The sequence below is a fragment of the Vombatus ursinus genome, unplaced genomic scaffold, assembly GCF_900497805.2.
Source record: "Vombatus ursinus unplaced genomic scaffold, bare-nosed wombat genome assembly UNPS02014809.1, whole genome shotgun sequence".
In the NCBI taxonomy this organism is placed as follows: domain Eukaryota; kingdom Metazoa; phylum Chordata; class Mammalia; order Diprotodontia; family Vombatidae; genus Vombatus; species Vombatus ursinus.
The window spans coordinates 3392290-3408235 of record NW_020954587.1 but is presented as its reverse complement, the minus strand read 5'-3'; the positions used below and the strand labels follow the sequence as shown (position 1 = coordinate 3408235).

Here is a 15946-nt window from a genome sequence, read left to right as displayed (position 1 = left end):
CTGAACACAAAGGATGAGGGCACATGCCCTCAGGCCATGCAACCAATGCCAAGGAACCTTGGGAAATGCAAGTGGAAAAAGTTTAAGAAGCCCTGGACTAGATGACCCTCTGAAGTACCTTCCAACCAGCAGGAAGGAAACAGGCATTTATTAAGTGCCTACTGTATACCAGTTGTGATCCTCACCACAACCCTAGGAGGCAGGTGCTATAGCATTATCTCCATTTTCCAGGTAGGGGAATTGAGGTAGACAGAATTTAAGCGAGTTGCCCAGGATCACCAACTAGTAAGTATCTGACCCTAGATTTATATTTAGGTTTTCCTGACTCCAGGTCCAGCACTATATGCACTGCAACCCTATATGGTCTTCTGATTCTGTACGAGTCTAAATCTATGAACATGTAAGGTATGGCTGGACTGACTAATGAGCAGCAGCATCTGCTTTTGACCATGGGAGTGTCGGTCAGAAGCTTTGATCCCACAGCCAGTTGATTGGCTTGGCCCAAAGTTAGAGTCAGAACCTTTCTGTCACAGATCTACCCCCGGGCACATGGAGGCAACCTGTGTGATTGCCTCTTGTATGGGTTTAACGGGGATGACAGGCCTAATTCATCACTTAGATCCATTGTTCAGCTTCAGGCCTCTATTTGTCAGGTATTTAACTGAATAATCTGGAGAGTTTCCTTTAGTTGTGGACAGGAAAAAAGCAAAAATATTTTACTCTCCTTCTCCATGAATCATTTTTAACTGCTACAGAGGCAGTTGAATGCCGGATTGAGAGGTTAGGAAGACCTGGGTTCAAATCCTATCTCTCTCATTTACTAGCTATGTAAGTATGTTTTGCTTGTTTTTTTTTTTTTTAAATGGGGCAATGGGTTTAAATGACTTGCCCAGGGTCACACAGCTAGTGAGTGTTATGTGTCTGAGGCCAGATTTTGAACTCAGGTCCTTCTGACTCCAAGGCCAGAGCTCTATCCTCTGAGCTTCCTAGCTGCCCCTAGCTATGAAAGTATGAACAACCTCTCTGAACCTCAAGTGGTTCTCCAAAACTGATTTATTAAGACATAGCTAGGCTGTGAGCTTGGTAGAGGGAGTTCCCACAATGATGACTTCATAGACCCTTGATGAAATCTATCTGCTCTTGATTAAATAAAAATTATTGGTAGATACAAGTAGAATGGTTCCTTTCAATCAACAATCATTTATTAAGCACCTACTATGTGCCAGGCACTGGGCTCTGGGAATACAAAGACAAAAGCCTCTGCTCTCAAAGAACTTGAGAGAGAGAGAGAGAGAGAAGAGAGAGAGAGAGAAAAAGAGAGAGATAATTATATAATCATTCAAAATTTATAAAAAATAAATACAAAGTAAATTTTTGGGGGTAGGGGAGGGAAGAGTGGAAAGAAAACTAGCAGCTGGAGTGAGAGGGTGAGTAATCAGGAAAGGCTTCTGGTAGAAAGTGTCATTTTTTTTTTTTTGCTTAGGTAGTTGGGGTTAAGTGACTTGCCCAGGGTCACACAGCTAGTAAGTGTCAAGTGTTTTGTCTGAGGCCAGATTTGAACTCAGGTACTCCTGACTTCAGGGCCAGTGCACTATCCGCTGCGCCACCTCGTTGCCCCTAGAAAGTGGCATTTGACCTGAGCTTTGAGGAAAACTAGGATTCTAAGGGGCAGCTAGATGGCTCATTGGATGGAGTGCTGGGCCTGGGGTTCAAATCTGGCCTCAGAGACGTGCTAGTTGTATGACCCTGGACAAGTTACTTAACCTCTTTCTGTCTTAATCCACTGGAGAAGGAAATGGCAAATCACTCCGGTATCTTTGCCATGAAAATCCCATGGACAATATGGTCCGCAGGGTCACAAAGAGTCGGACGTGACTGAATAACAAACAGGATTCTGAGAGATGGAGGTAAGGAGGGAAAGCATTCCAGGCATGGGGGACAGCCAGTGCAAAGTCAGTGGAGACCAGAGATGTACTGTCATGTGTAAGGAATAGCAAGAAAGCCAGTTTGACTGGAGCATCCAATACACAAAGGAGACCAAGGTATACAAAGTCTGGAAAGGTAGGTTGGAGCCATGTTGAGAAAAGCTTTAGATGCCAAGAATTCTCAGGAGTAGCTCACTTGAGAAAGGTGAATGAAGGCCAGATGTTCAGGTCCAAATGATGCCCCACTTTCCCCCTTATTTTGTCTCTCATCATGGAAATTGCTTTCAATTTCTGCTCTGTGACTTGGTATGTGCCACCTAGTCTTCCTTCAAATCTTGGAGGATTTGCCCCTCTCAGGCAAAAGGAGGTGGGAGAGAGGGAGATTGTGAAAACTTTCTGCCTCACCAATTGTGGCAAAGAAGATTTCTGGGTTCAATCCTGTTCAGCTTTCCAGAGCTCACAGAATAAAGGTGAAAGTGCTGATTGTTATACAAACACAAGCAAATATGCCCTAGCTAACCAGATGGCCTTGGAAGACTACCAGGGGAAGAGAGCGTAGGAGCTATCCCTGCTTTAGTGGAGGAGGGTGATTTTCAGCTCATAGCCTTTTCAGTCTATCATGCAAAGGTCTGGAACACAAAGTGTGCCTGTTATGATTATTATTAAAATCACTTGGAGAAAGAATGGAAAATGAGAAAGTAGGTAGGCAGATTCTTTCCTGATTTTGATCACAGATATCCGAAGTTTATCTACTCTCCCTTCTGTTGTCCTCCTCTTCCCCAAGGGAATCATTTGTTTCTTTGTAATTTAATATATGGAATTAGGCTAATAAGTTTGTTTTCTTTTTGTGGGCCTCTGGACCTATTTTGGGAGCTGACACATCATGGCTGTGTGTATGGTTCCAAGGTTTCTACAAATAAAGCGTGGACAATGCATCTTGCCACATTTTGGACCACATTCTGAGGTCCAAAGAGGAGAGAAAAGAAAAGATCGGCTTTGTACTCTGAGGTGGTCAGCCCTGTGGTCTGGATAATTTGAAAATGCCATGAATTAAAATGAAATCCCTCATACAAACCACACACAGACTTAGGAACACTTTTGGCAACCTGCACAAATGCCCTGTTATTTCAGAAATCAAAACAGATAAACAGCTATAGTCTTCACTGCCATTAAAAGTAGACTTAGGCTTCAGCAAGAATTGTTTCACAGGGTCACCCCACCTCTCGCTCCCCTGTTCTTAATCCTTTTAAACAAAGTGTGCTTACAGAACAATACCAGGCAGCAAAGACTGAAAAAAGCCCTGGGTTGGAAACCCTGCTTTGGATTTATAGCCCAGCAATTTTGTTTCAAGCCAAAAAAAAGATTTTAAAAAATTGAAGGAAATTTCAAAGCCTTAGGCAATAAAACTGTGTGCCTTTAAAAAAACAAAACTAGTCCCGAGTGAACATTTAATTGTTCTTGGGAATGCACAAGATACCAATTGGCTTGGTTTTAGGGACAGCTTTGTGCCTGCTGCACCTTTCTTAAAGACCAGAATAAATACTACTTCTGTGGCCTCAATATAGCTCTAGAATTAATTTAATTCAACAGACATTTATTAAGCACCTATGAGGTACACCTCTGAGAGAGGAAAAGAGAAAATCTTCCACAGCCTGCCCTTAAGAAGCTTACAATCCCCAAGGAGGCAGAGGATACAACATTTATGCAGATAAATAAGTACAAGCCAACTAGGAGGTCAGGCACAGCTTCCTATAGGAGATGGTGTATAATGAGAAATTGAGAATCTTTCAGCATTTCAGTTGGCTTGCTAGTGTTGAGTTAAATGATGATTCCTTCAAAAGTTTGCCTGGGGTCAACAGTGCTATTTGCAAGAAATTCATTTTGAGAGGCAAAAAACCATTGGAACTGAAAGTTAAAGTCTGAGTCTGGCAGATTGTTTTCTAAAAACCTCGAGGTCCTGATTGTGTCATGTTTGGCAAATGCACGTCGGAATGCAAAAATAAGACAGCTGAAAAGCAGGGTGGTTTAACAGGGGAGGGGGCAAGGAGTCAGGTTTGTAGATCTAGAAATGGAAAGGCCTTCAAGGCCAACCCTTATTTACAGATGGGGAAACTAAGGCTGAGAGAAGTTAAGTGACTTATGTAGGGTTATACAACTAGTAAATGTCTGAGGCAGAATTTAAACTGATGTATCCCTAATTACAAGTCCAGCTTACTCACTACCAACACACTAGCTACCATGCCACTTTCCCGCTTTGGTTTCCAACTTGGTTCTCTCACTAACTAGTTGTGTAACCTTAGTCAAATGATTTTGCTTTTCTGGGCCTCAGTTTCCTCATATGTAAAATGAAGTGGTTGAACTAGATGATTTCTTAAAATTTTTTAAAAATTCTTCAGGTAGCAAATATTTTTGTTGTTGTTGTTAATCTGTTTCTCCCACTCTCCCACCCTCATTGAGCAAAAAAAAAAATTTCCAAATCTCTCAGTACGCATCTACATAGTCCAGCAAGACAAATTCCCACGTTAGTCATGTCCAAAAATGTATGTCTCATCTCTGTTAAGGAATTGTTGGCATGTTTCATCTTCCTTCTTTTGGACTTCTTGTTTATCATTGCACTGATCAGAGCTTTTAAAGTCTTTCAGAATCGTTTTCCTCTATAATGTTATCATTCTCTACATTGTCCTCCTAGTTCTGCTCACTTTGGTCAGCATCAGTTCATAGAGGTCTTCCCAGTGTACTCTGAAATTGTCCATTTCATCATTTCTTGTGGCACAGTCATGCTCCATTACTTTCATACACTACAATTTGTTTAGCTATTTCCCAATAGGAGACCCCCTTAATTTCTACTTTTGTCTACCATGAAGAGAACTGCTATAAATATTTCTGTACAGATATGTACAATATTTTATACATAACACTTTTTCTTTTTTCTTTGATTTCTTTGGAGTCTTGGTCTCATAATAGTCAAGGGTGTGCACAGTTTGGTAACTTTCTGGACATATAAACTAGATGTCCTTTCCAGATCTGTCGGTCCACAATTATGTAGCCTCTGCCTTCCTAATTCACACTGGAGGGGAAAAACTTGTCATTGATACTGCCCCACTTTTTACTTCACATTAATTGTCAGTGGATCATGTAGACCTCAAGTTTTAAAGACTTTCCACAATGTGAATTTAAGGCTAAGGTTAAGGTTCTAGTTGTATATCTACATAGTCGAGGATGCTGGCTTTTATTCTTGGAGTTCCCATGGGTTTTCTTATGTATGTCTTTCATCATTTTTGGAAAGCCTTGCAACCTTGGGCAATAGAGTCTACAGCAAATGCAGCTGCCAGAACCTTTCTGAAGGTTCCAAGTGCTTAGGAAAGCCAATAACACCCAAGTAACTCTTTCATCTCAGTTCAGTTCTCCTCCCCCTGCCTTGTGGTCTGCATGGGCAGCCTTCCTGCTCACTCTCTGTCATAAGATTGCCTCTTATCCTTGAAATTAGCCCCACCATCATTAAGTCTACACTATGTAAAATTGAGGGTCGTGGCGGTAACATCTGGGGACTATCCATGAGAGACTTCATGGGAGAAGTGAAAGAGAAGGAATTTGAAGGAGGCAGGGGAGGGAGCATGATTGCCTTGGGAAATCTAGAAGAAGATGACATGGAAGAAGGAAGAGATGAGAGAAAGGATAAAGGTAGCAGCAGAACAATCACCTTGGTTGAGCTAAGAGAAGAGTTGCTCACAGGACAAAGAACCTTAGGGGCACTGGGAAAATGGCATCCTGCTTCATTTTGGACTTGGGTGGTGAAAAACAACAACAACAACAACAACAAACTCGCATTTATATAGTGCGTTAAGGTTTGCAAAGTGATTTCTTCATAACAGCCCTAGGAAGGAGGAAGGTTAGTCTTGATTGTTGTAATTTTATTGATGAGGAAACAGAGGTTAAATGACTAGGCTAAGATTACACAGCTAGTATCTGACCAAGATTTAAACTCAGGTTTTCCTTAAATCAAGTCTAAATTTGCCTCTGAATTTTTCATCCATTGCTCTTACTTCTCCCCTCTGCAGCCAAGCAAAAAATAGTGTCATCACACTTATTGAGTGAGATAATATTTGTAAAGTACTTATCACAATGCCTGACACATAGTAGGCCCTTTATAAATGCTTGTTCCCTTCCTGCTCATCTCTTCTGTTTGACTTGGCAGTTTTTCAAATCTTCAAAGAAAACTGTCATGTCCCCACTATTTTTTATCTCAGGTTCCTTCAATGGCTCTTCATGTGATGTGGCTTCAAGGTCTGTTTACCATCCTGTTGACTCTATTTTTGAAGTTTTCCAGTCCATTAATATCTATCCTAGAATGTGCCATCGAGATCTGAACATGGCAGTCAGGATGGGATCTGGCTATGGCAGAGACATGGGTAGTCCTGGGCGCTCTGCCTCTCAGAATGGAGGCTGAGATTCCATTAGTTTTTATGTCTGTGCTGTAATACAATGGACTTAAATTGAATATGTGGTCCATGAAAACTTCTGAATCTTTTTCACATGAAATGTTACCTAACCACAGTTTCCTGCTCATACTTGCTTTTTTGAACCTAATTTTTGAACTTAAATGTAAGACTTTGCTTTAATCTTACTAAATTGTTAAATGTTATTATTTGATTTTACCCATAGTTCTAGTCTGCTCAGACCTTATTGGACTACATCCTTTAACATACCCGTTAGCTCTCTCAGCTTGGAGTCCATTTCTAATGCAACAAATGTGCCATCTGTGTTGGCATCCAAGGGGGTATTAGAATCTAAGATTTTGACTTAGTGTTTCAATGTGTTCAAATTATCTGGCCCAGTGGCATCACTGACTCAAGCTTGAAGAATGTCTGTTTCTATAGTAACAACGTTTCTCTCCATTGATGGAAATTTGTGGTAATTTACATAACTAATGGTCACCACTAGTGTTTAATAATTAGTTTGGATTGCTGGAAGATAAAATAAAAGGGAAAATCAGATGTTTCAGCTGAGAAAGAAAGCAGGATGCTTGGAGATAACCTTGTTTTGGTATTTGGTGTTTTGGTTTCTTTCCTTCCTTCCTTCTTCCTTCCTTCCCTCTCTTCTTTCTTCTTTTCTTCCTTTTCCTCTTTCCTTTCCTTCTTCCTTCCTTCCTTCTTTCCTTCCTTCTTCCTTCCTTCTTTCCTCCCTCCCTTTCCTGTACTGTAAAAAGGAGATAATAGTAGCACCTGTCTCCCCAGGTTGTTGTTAGGATTAAGTGAGATAATATTTGTAAAGCATTTGGCACATAGTAAGAGCTTAATACATTAATAACAATAACAAGCTTAATAACAAGCTTGTTCCTCCCTTCTCAAAATGAAGTTTTAAATGCATAAATAAAATCCATAGAATTACAAAGGAAACCAATTATATTGAAATATAGTTATTTATCTATCCAACATCTCTTCATCAATTTATCTGTCTGTCTCTGTCTCTATCTCTTTTTAAAATTCATAGTCCCCAGGTTAAAATCTTCTGAAGCAGAAAATCTCAAAAAATCCCTACTAGCCCATATGATTTTATGAGTTAGTAGTATAAATTATTCACTGAAGTTGAATGACTTTTACAATTCAGGTTGGATAATTTCCATGGTATCTGGCTTCCAGGTTAATTTTCAGGAGAGTGGCAGACAGTGATATACTGTAGTCTTTCTGCTCTCCTCTCCTCCTTCTTAGTCCCCAAAAGGCACGCTGCCGTCTAAAGCAGAGGTTGCCAGCTAGCAAATGCCCAGTTGTTCTCTGGTGACTCAGCCCTGTCTATTTAAGTTACACTAGTCAAAACTGGATTGAGGGGGGCAGAGCCAAGATGGTAGAGTAGAAGAAGCACCACAGTCAAGCTCTGCAAACAACTTTAAATAACTCCTGTAGCAGCAGAGTCAACAAAAGGCCAGGGTGAAATATTTCTCCAGCCCAAGACAACTTGGGAGGTTGGAAGGAGAGGCCTGTGACACTGGAGCGAGGGCTGGCCTGGAGTCCACATGACTCCAAATGTATGCGTGTGTGTGTGTGTGTGTGTAAAATGTACATTACATATTATTAATTTTATAATTATTAATATACAAAATAAATATTTCTCAAGTATATAAGGAACTGAGACAGATTTATAAAAATAAGAACCATTTTCCAATTGATAAATGGCCAAAGAATATGAAAAGACTGTTTTCAGAAGAAGAAATCAAAACTATCAATAGTCACATGGAAAAAATGCTCTAAATCACTACTGATTAGAAAAATGCAAATTAAAATAACTCTGAGGTTCCACCTTACATCTATCAGATTGGCTAACATGACAGAAAAGGAAAATGGTAAATGCTGGAGGGGATGTAGTTAAATAAGTTCTCTAATGACTTGTTAGAATTGTGAACTGGTCCAACCATTCTGGAAAGCAATTTTGATACCCTTTGACCTACCAACATCACTATTAGGTCTGTATCTCAAAGAAATCAGAAAAAAGGGAAAAGAACCTATTTATACAAAAATATTTATAGCATCTCTTTTTGTGGTGGCAAAGACATGGAAATTGAGGGGATGCCCATCAATGGGAATGGTTTAACAAGTTGTGGGTACGTGATAGTGATGGAATATTATTGTGCTATAAGAAATGACAAGCAGGATGGTTTTGGAAAAACCTGGGAAGACACACATGAACTAATGTAAAATGAAGTGAGCAGAAACAGAAAAACATTGTACACAGTAACAGCAATATTGTAATGATGTTGAACTGTCAAAGACTTAGCTACTTTGATCAAGACAATGATACTAGACAATTCAAAAGGATTCGTAATGAAAAATACCGTCCACCCCTAGAGAGAAAACTGAAGAACTCTGAGTGCAAATCGGAGCATTTTCATTATTTTTCTTGCTTTTTTTTGCAACATTGCTAATATGGAAATATATTTTGCACAACTTTACATCTGTAATTGATATATTGCTTGCCTTCTCAAGAGGTGGGGGAGGGATGTGAAGGAAGGAGAGAAATTGGACCTCAAAATTTTAAAAAACTAATGTTAAAAATAAATTAAAAAAAACCTAAAGGCAGGAAAGAAAAAGAAAACTGAATTGAGAAGGAAAAGCTAGCCCAGTGGCAGGAATGAGGGAAGAGTTTAAAGACACTCAAGATTAAAAGCAATAGTGTTGACAGTTGCTGAGTGGGCAGGGCTATCTGGGTCATTTTTTTCCCACCCCTCTGGCCATGAATGTTGAAAACCTTATCCCTTAATGATGACAGGAGAATTTTTTGATTGCTTGAGCAGATGTGGAGCCTCCTAGAATTCAGTGCCCTAGCATGAAGGAGCGGATAGCAGAGCCCAATAAACTGACTGTCCGGGTATTCTGGGAGACTCCGGAGGGAAGGGACACTGCCGACGGCATTCTGACTGAGTAAGTGAATGGTCATTTTAGTTTTAATAATCACGTTATTCCATGTATCCAGTGGTATTGCTGCTGAGTCCTCTTCAGTAGGGCAGGTGCCCAGTTTGAAGTGTTCTATTTGTGATTGGTGATAGGTTTGTACTTGTCAATAACAGCAAAATTATCACTAATGTTTATAGGGCCCTTTAAAGTATACAATGCATTTTACTTAGATGATTCCATTTGAGAGAGTAAGAAGATCCCACCACTGCTGTACTAGCCCATGAAGGAATTGAAGGAATTGGACAGCCTTGTGAAGTAGATCATGGCCACATAACCTGTAAGTGTCAGAGACAGGTTCTAGGCTCGTACTGTATTATGTTGTCCCCTTTAGACCATAGTTGTGACGCAGAATGATGCCAAGTGACTTACATTGTCATATGGTGGATGGAACACTACATATGGAATCAGGAAGACTTGAGTTCTAGTCTTGCCTCAGACACTTACTAGTTATGTAACTCTGCAGAAGTCTATCTCTATCTGTAAAGCGAAGATAATAAATAATGCAAGGTTTATAATAATGTAATCATGTATTATCCCAATTAATGTAATTGAAGAAAGTCCAGCTAACTGGATTGAATCAGTCAAGCAATCAAAAGGTATAAACCAAGTATGAATAAGTCCTTAGTCAATTTTGGAAGAATGATCATAGAATCAAGACAGATGACACTACACCAGGAACGTTTTGTGGTTGGATGAGAGAATCAGGCATACCTTTGGGTTTATGTATTAAGATAGAAAATCAACTTATATTGTGCACTCCAGCTTGTAGGCTGAACAAAACCAGTCAACTGGCTAGATTTGGCTCTTAACCTGGAGTTTGATGACCCCTAGTTTAATGGGAAAAGGAAGGGAACTATTCCTAAAAAGCAATACTGCCACACAGGAGTAGTAGCTATGGGAGGAGGGTAGATGCCAATGGGAACAACAAAGGGGTTCGCTTCTCTCTTCACTCTCCCCAGCTCCAAAGGCAGGCTAGCAGTTCAGACTTGCATCAAACTGAGCATTCCATTCCAAGGCCTCAAGCTGCTCAGGGCTCAAACTTAAATAGAGTTTTGGACAGAGTCAATATGGCAGTAATAAGAGATTGAAAAGTGATGAGGTAGTCTACATCAGTGGTGTCAAACACAAATAGAAATGGGGCCATTTAACCATACATAAAGTTCCCTGTGGGACAGCTTGTGGCCCAGTGGATAGAGCACTGAGCCTAGAGTCAAGAAGACTCCTCTTCCTGAGTTCAAATCTGGCCTCAGACACCCGTTTTGCTTCAGTTTCCTCATCTGCAAGATGACCTGAAGAAGGAAATGGCAAACTACTCTGGTATTGTTGCCAAGAAAACCCCAACTGAGGTCATGAAGAGTCAGACAGCTGAAAGACAACAACAAGGATCCCTGTGGGCTGCATATTGACTTAGAAAGCTGTATATTAATAGTGTCTATGTCTTACTGTGTTTTTATTTATTTTGTTAAATATTTCCCAACTGCATTTTAATCTGGTTCAGGCAGCAGTATTATAGTTTCTATGCCTCTGACAACTTGGTATTTGACACCAAGACAATGGTTTAGACTTCAGACCTTTGAAATCAGGGTATTTTTTGTGTTTCCTAATAGGGAAAGAAGAATGAAGGTAAGGGACCCAGGAAACTTAACTCTAACTGTGCCATAGCTAGTCAGTGACTGGGGAGGGGGGCCAATGCTCTATCTCCACATTAGTTACACTTTAGCACAAATGCATCCAGGAGCCTGGGGCTGTCTCAGTCGCATCAGTTGTAATGGATTGACCCATAGTCCCTGACTTCACAATTTTTCTCTTGCCTCCCTGGTGATCTTCAAAGAAGACAAAGTTTTGCCTTTCGTCCTTTAGTTTCTTATTTCTTCACCACTGGCCACCTGCCTACCTCAAATTCTTAAAGGAAGGAAACGAAGCCAGTGGGTTTAAGAATGGGTCGCACCTGAAAAATGAAATGAAGTCCTGTAAGAACGGCATTTAACACTGAGCCAGACTTGGCTGGGTCACTAGAGGGTTGTATTTTCTTAAAGGCTCAGCAGCTGCATCTGCCTTGGCATTTTCATTGGTGATCTGGATGCCCTGGTTATAACAGTGACATTTTTAAAGGGCATTTTAATGACCTCCTCCTCTTCTACTGCAATAGCTTTTGCAATTTCTATATTCTATAACACAGAACTCAGAAAAGATGCTGTAAGCAAGGTGGAAATAAGAGGAACTAGAGCGTTACCGCCTTCAGCTAAATGGGGAGATAAAGGGAGATTGGACTTTGAGATCCTTGCTGTTGTTCAGTCATTTCAGTCACATCTGACACTTTGTGACCCCGTTTGGGGTTTTCTTGTCAGAGATACTGGTGTGGTTTGTCATTTCCTTCTCCAGCTCATTTTACAGATAAGAAAACTGAGGCAAACGGGGTTAAGTGACTTGCCCTGGATCACACAGCTAGTACATGTCTGAGGCTGGATTTGATCTCAGAATCTTCCTGACTCCAGGCCCCAGAGCTCTATCCACTGTGCCAACTAGCTGCCCTTTTCAACGGGACTTCTGATTATCTACATGGCTGCTAATCTGGAGTACCATTTCTACAGATCTGTATTCAAATTAGTTGTGATATTGGGAACTATTGACAATTAAGGTATTGCTCCTCCCAGAGGTTTTTTTAATTATACCCTCTTGGCCTAGCAACAGACTGAATGTTATGCAGAGACCAGCCTAGGTTAGTTTAGGGAGACTCATCAACAGTTTATAATAGCTAATATTTATGTAGCAGTTTTTGAAAAGCTCTTTGCAAATGTAATAACACCTAGCATTTATAGTGCTTTAAGGTTTGCAAAGCACTTCATAGTTATTATCTCACTTGATTGTTATAACAACTCTGAGGGGGAGGGAGGTGGCATTATTATCCCCATTTTACAGATAAGGAAACAGAGTCTAGGAGATGTTAAGTAACTTGCCCAGAGGCACTCAGCTAGTAAGTGGCTGAGTACAGATTTGAACTTAGAACATCCTGATTCCAAGCCCAGCACTTAATCCACTGTGCCACCTAGCTGCCTCCCTCTTAGTTCATATTCTCATGTGTCTCATGTCTGTGGGGAGCAGGGGAATCAACTGTTCATGGAAAATGAAAATAAATAAATAAAAGCCAACAAAACAAACTACCCTTTGCTCAACTGGTTAACTCAGCTGTGTAGGCTATCAGTCAATAAGCACTATGTGCCCAGTGCAATGCAAAGCACAGGGAATGCAAATACAAACAGAGATGCTCCCTGCCTTCAAGGAGCTTATATTCTAATGGGGAAGACAGCACCTAAGAGTGAGTTGGAGAGGAAGGTACCTGCTTAGGAGGCATAGGAAAGAAAAGAGAGAAAGAGAGAGAGAGAGAGAGAGAGAGAGAGAGAGAGAGAGAGAGAGTAAGGAGCAAGGAAAGAGGGAAAAAAGGAGGGAAGGAGGGAAGGAAGGAAGGAAGAAAGGAAGGAGGGAAGGAATGAAGGAAGGAACGAAGGAACAAAGGAATGAAGGAAGGAAGAAAGGAAAGTCCTTGCAGTGATGAGTTTATCCTGGAGAAGAGTGATGAGTGTGTGTGTTGGCTAATGGGGAATGTGCTTCAGGGTAGATTGTGCCAAATTTTTAGTTCTAACCAAAGGTTATCTTACAGTTATCTTACAGAGGTTATCTAACAACGTTTCCTTAAAGCCTTTCCTGCTTTTCCAGCTTTGAAGCTCTATCTTATCAACCTCGTCATAGCTCTGGGTAAAAAACAGGGTCCCATGAAAAGCTTGAACCTAGAGATACAGGACACAGAGCATATTGGGGGTCAGGGCCAAGTTATCCTTCAAGCACACATTCCATCCCCTTGGCTGCAGAGCTTCCTATGCACAGGGGAGGGAATTGTTTTTAACTCTTTTTACTTAGATTTAGACTTAGAGAGGTACTTGGGCACCTTTGATAGCCACTTAGAATGTTCTGAAGCAAGACTCTCAAAGCTGATAGGTGGAATTCTTCAGTAATGCTTTCCAAGGATTCTTATACAGTGTGATATTTTTTCCACCTTTGATTTTCATGTGTGAAACATTGAGCTAAATTCACTGCATGTTTAACACACATTTTTAGTTGTAAGTTAGGCAGATTTAAACATTATAATAACTTTTCAGACCTCCCTGGCTATTGTAACATGCAAAGTAGAATTAACGTTCTCAGACTGTTTTGAATCTTTCAGTGGTGTCTTGCCACATAGTGCCAGTGACAGAAAACCCAAGAAAGTTAGTTCCTCTGTGTGTTTGGAAAGATAATGAAAATTATGGCTCAGAAGGTTTTGTCATAGAGGGCTAGCCTCATATAAAATTTTGATGTAAGAGGCATTTGTCTTTGTTACCTTTCCAACTTTCTTTCAATGCCTCCCTCCTAACTCCTGGTTCTCTCTGTCCTGTGCTTCATGAAGCACCAGATACTCTCATGCCTACCTCTGGCTGCCTAGAGCCCCCTTCTACAGAGTCCCCCCAACCTCCAGGTTTGCCCTCCAGAAAGTAGTCTATGCTCCAGTGCTCCAGAATTATCCTTTTCTCCATCCTTCCTGTTTTATCTCCATCTTCCCTTGATGAAACACAATTATTGATAATATATTCAGGTAGTCAGAGAAAAATACTTTCCTTATAAAAGCTGAAAATAAAATCCTATCCTACAAGGCTTTTCTGGACTTGATTCTGTAACAATGTAAATGAAACCAGCATTCAAGACCATCTGCGTTCTGGCCCTACCTTACCTTTTCGCAGTTATTTCTGCCTTCTCTTCCTATAGGAAAACTTCTGCTCCAGCCAAATTTATTTCCATCCTCTAAATACAAAATCCACAATCCTATGTTCGTATTTTTGCTCCTGATGTTACTATCAAGGTCACATAGGTTCCCAAAGCAAGCAATATCGTCCCCTGGGGGCTGCTGAAATGATGGGGTGGGCAGTAGAAACCTCAGGTGCAATTGGGGGGCATTGAATAAAAATAAGGGGGCTGTAGAAGCATAAGGAAAGAAGAGAAGATATGAAAAACTTGAAAAATTGTTTATACATATTTCATCTGTTGTGTAACAGAGTTAAAGTCATAACGATTACGTATTTTCCAAACAAATACACAAAATGCAAGTTATAACCCATCAGTGGTCAAGTCCACTGACAGGGCTTAACAAGCAAGTGCTGGCAGGAGAACATGTGGCACATTGTCAGGAAGTCCAGCATGCATTGGCAGGAATGTGTATGTGTGTGTGTGTGTGTGTGTGTGTGTGTGTGTGTGTGTGTGTAATGACTCGTTTACAATATGCAGTTACATGATGCAATATTGAGTCATCAAAATTTCAGTGCAAGAAAAACACCACAAATTTACAATAAGTTATTAAATTTTAGATGTGTCACTTCAAAAAACATTTTTTTGAAATAACACAAATTCAAAATAACTGTTAAAGGGTTAGAGAAAGTGGATTTCCAGGGCGGGGGGGTGCTGAGTAATTTTTTTAAAGGGGATGGTAGGCCAAATAAGTTGGGAACTTCTGAAGGATGTCTTCTGTTATTTCCTTCAGTTATTTCAATTTGATCTTTTAGGTCCTACCACCTCTGTGAAAACTCCCATGACAATTTCAATCCAAAGTAATCTCTCAGCTCCTATCCCACTTCTTTACTGACTGTTCCTCTCTCATTTGGCATTTTGTATGTATTGACCTGTATTGGTGGCTGTGATTTTCTGTACCCAGTCTCCCTTCCCAAGTTGGTTGTAAGCCCACAGAGAACAAGGATGCAGCTTCAGCTTCTCCAACCCCTAAGCATAGTGAACTGAAAACAGTAGGTATCCCATAAATGTTTGAAAATAATCCCATTGGGATGTCTCCTCCTCTATCTTTCAGTGTTATTTTGAAAGGCCTGCCTCCAGGGTCAGATTTCCCAGAAGGATACCATAAGATCCAGTACACTGTCTATGACAGAGCTGAAAACAAGGGAACTTGTAAATTCCATGTTAAAGTCAGAGGTAAGAATGACAGCTGATACTTTTTGTTTCTTCCTCTTTTCGTCTCTGTCCCCAAGAACTATTCAGCCTCTCTGGTGTAGGGGGCAGAGTTGTCTTTGTGGTTATCTCACTTTGATTCAATGCAGAAGCCCAGGAGCTAGGGCAGGTCAGGCAGCTGGGGTCTTGGTGCATAAATGCTGGGCTTCAAGAAGTACCAGACAGTAATATCTAGGCAGCTAAGTGGCACAGTGGCTAGAACACTGGACTTGGAATCAGGAAGATATGAGTTCAAATCCCACTTCAGACAATTAATAGCTGTGTAATTGCAGTTTCATGTTCAATCTTCATTTTTATTGTACAGTGTTATGGAAATGCTTATTTTATTCCATAAATTAAAAATAAAATTTAATAATGAAAAAAATTAATAGCTATGTAACTTTGGATAAGTCACATATCCTCTTTTTGCCTCAGTTTCCTAACCTGTAGAAGAGTGGATAATAATAGCACCTACTTCTCAGAGTTATTGTGATTATCAAATGAGAATAATTGTAAAATGCTTTGCAAATTTTAAAACTATATAATGCTAGT

General features: G+C 40.3%; 1 protein-coding gene across 1 annotated transcript in view; it reads left to right on the top strand.

Moving 5' to 3' along the window:
• SRPX (sushi repeat containing protein X-linked) overlaps window positions 1-15946 on the top strand; it is a 92713-nt gene that overhangs the window by 63704 nt on the left and 13063 nt on the right. Inside the window, exons 5-6 of the mRNA XM_027875562.1 lie at window positions 9211-9337; window positions 15258-15379. Coding sequence (XP_027731363.1) covers window positions 9211-9337; window positions 15258-15379 — 249 coding nt within the window. The remainder of the gene's footprint in view (window positions 1-9210; window positions 9338-15257; window positions 15380-15946) is intronic.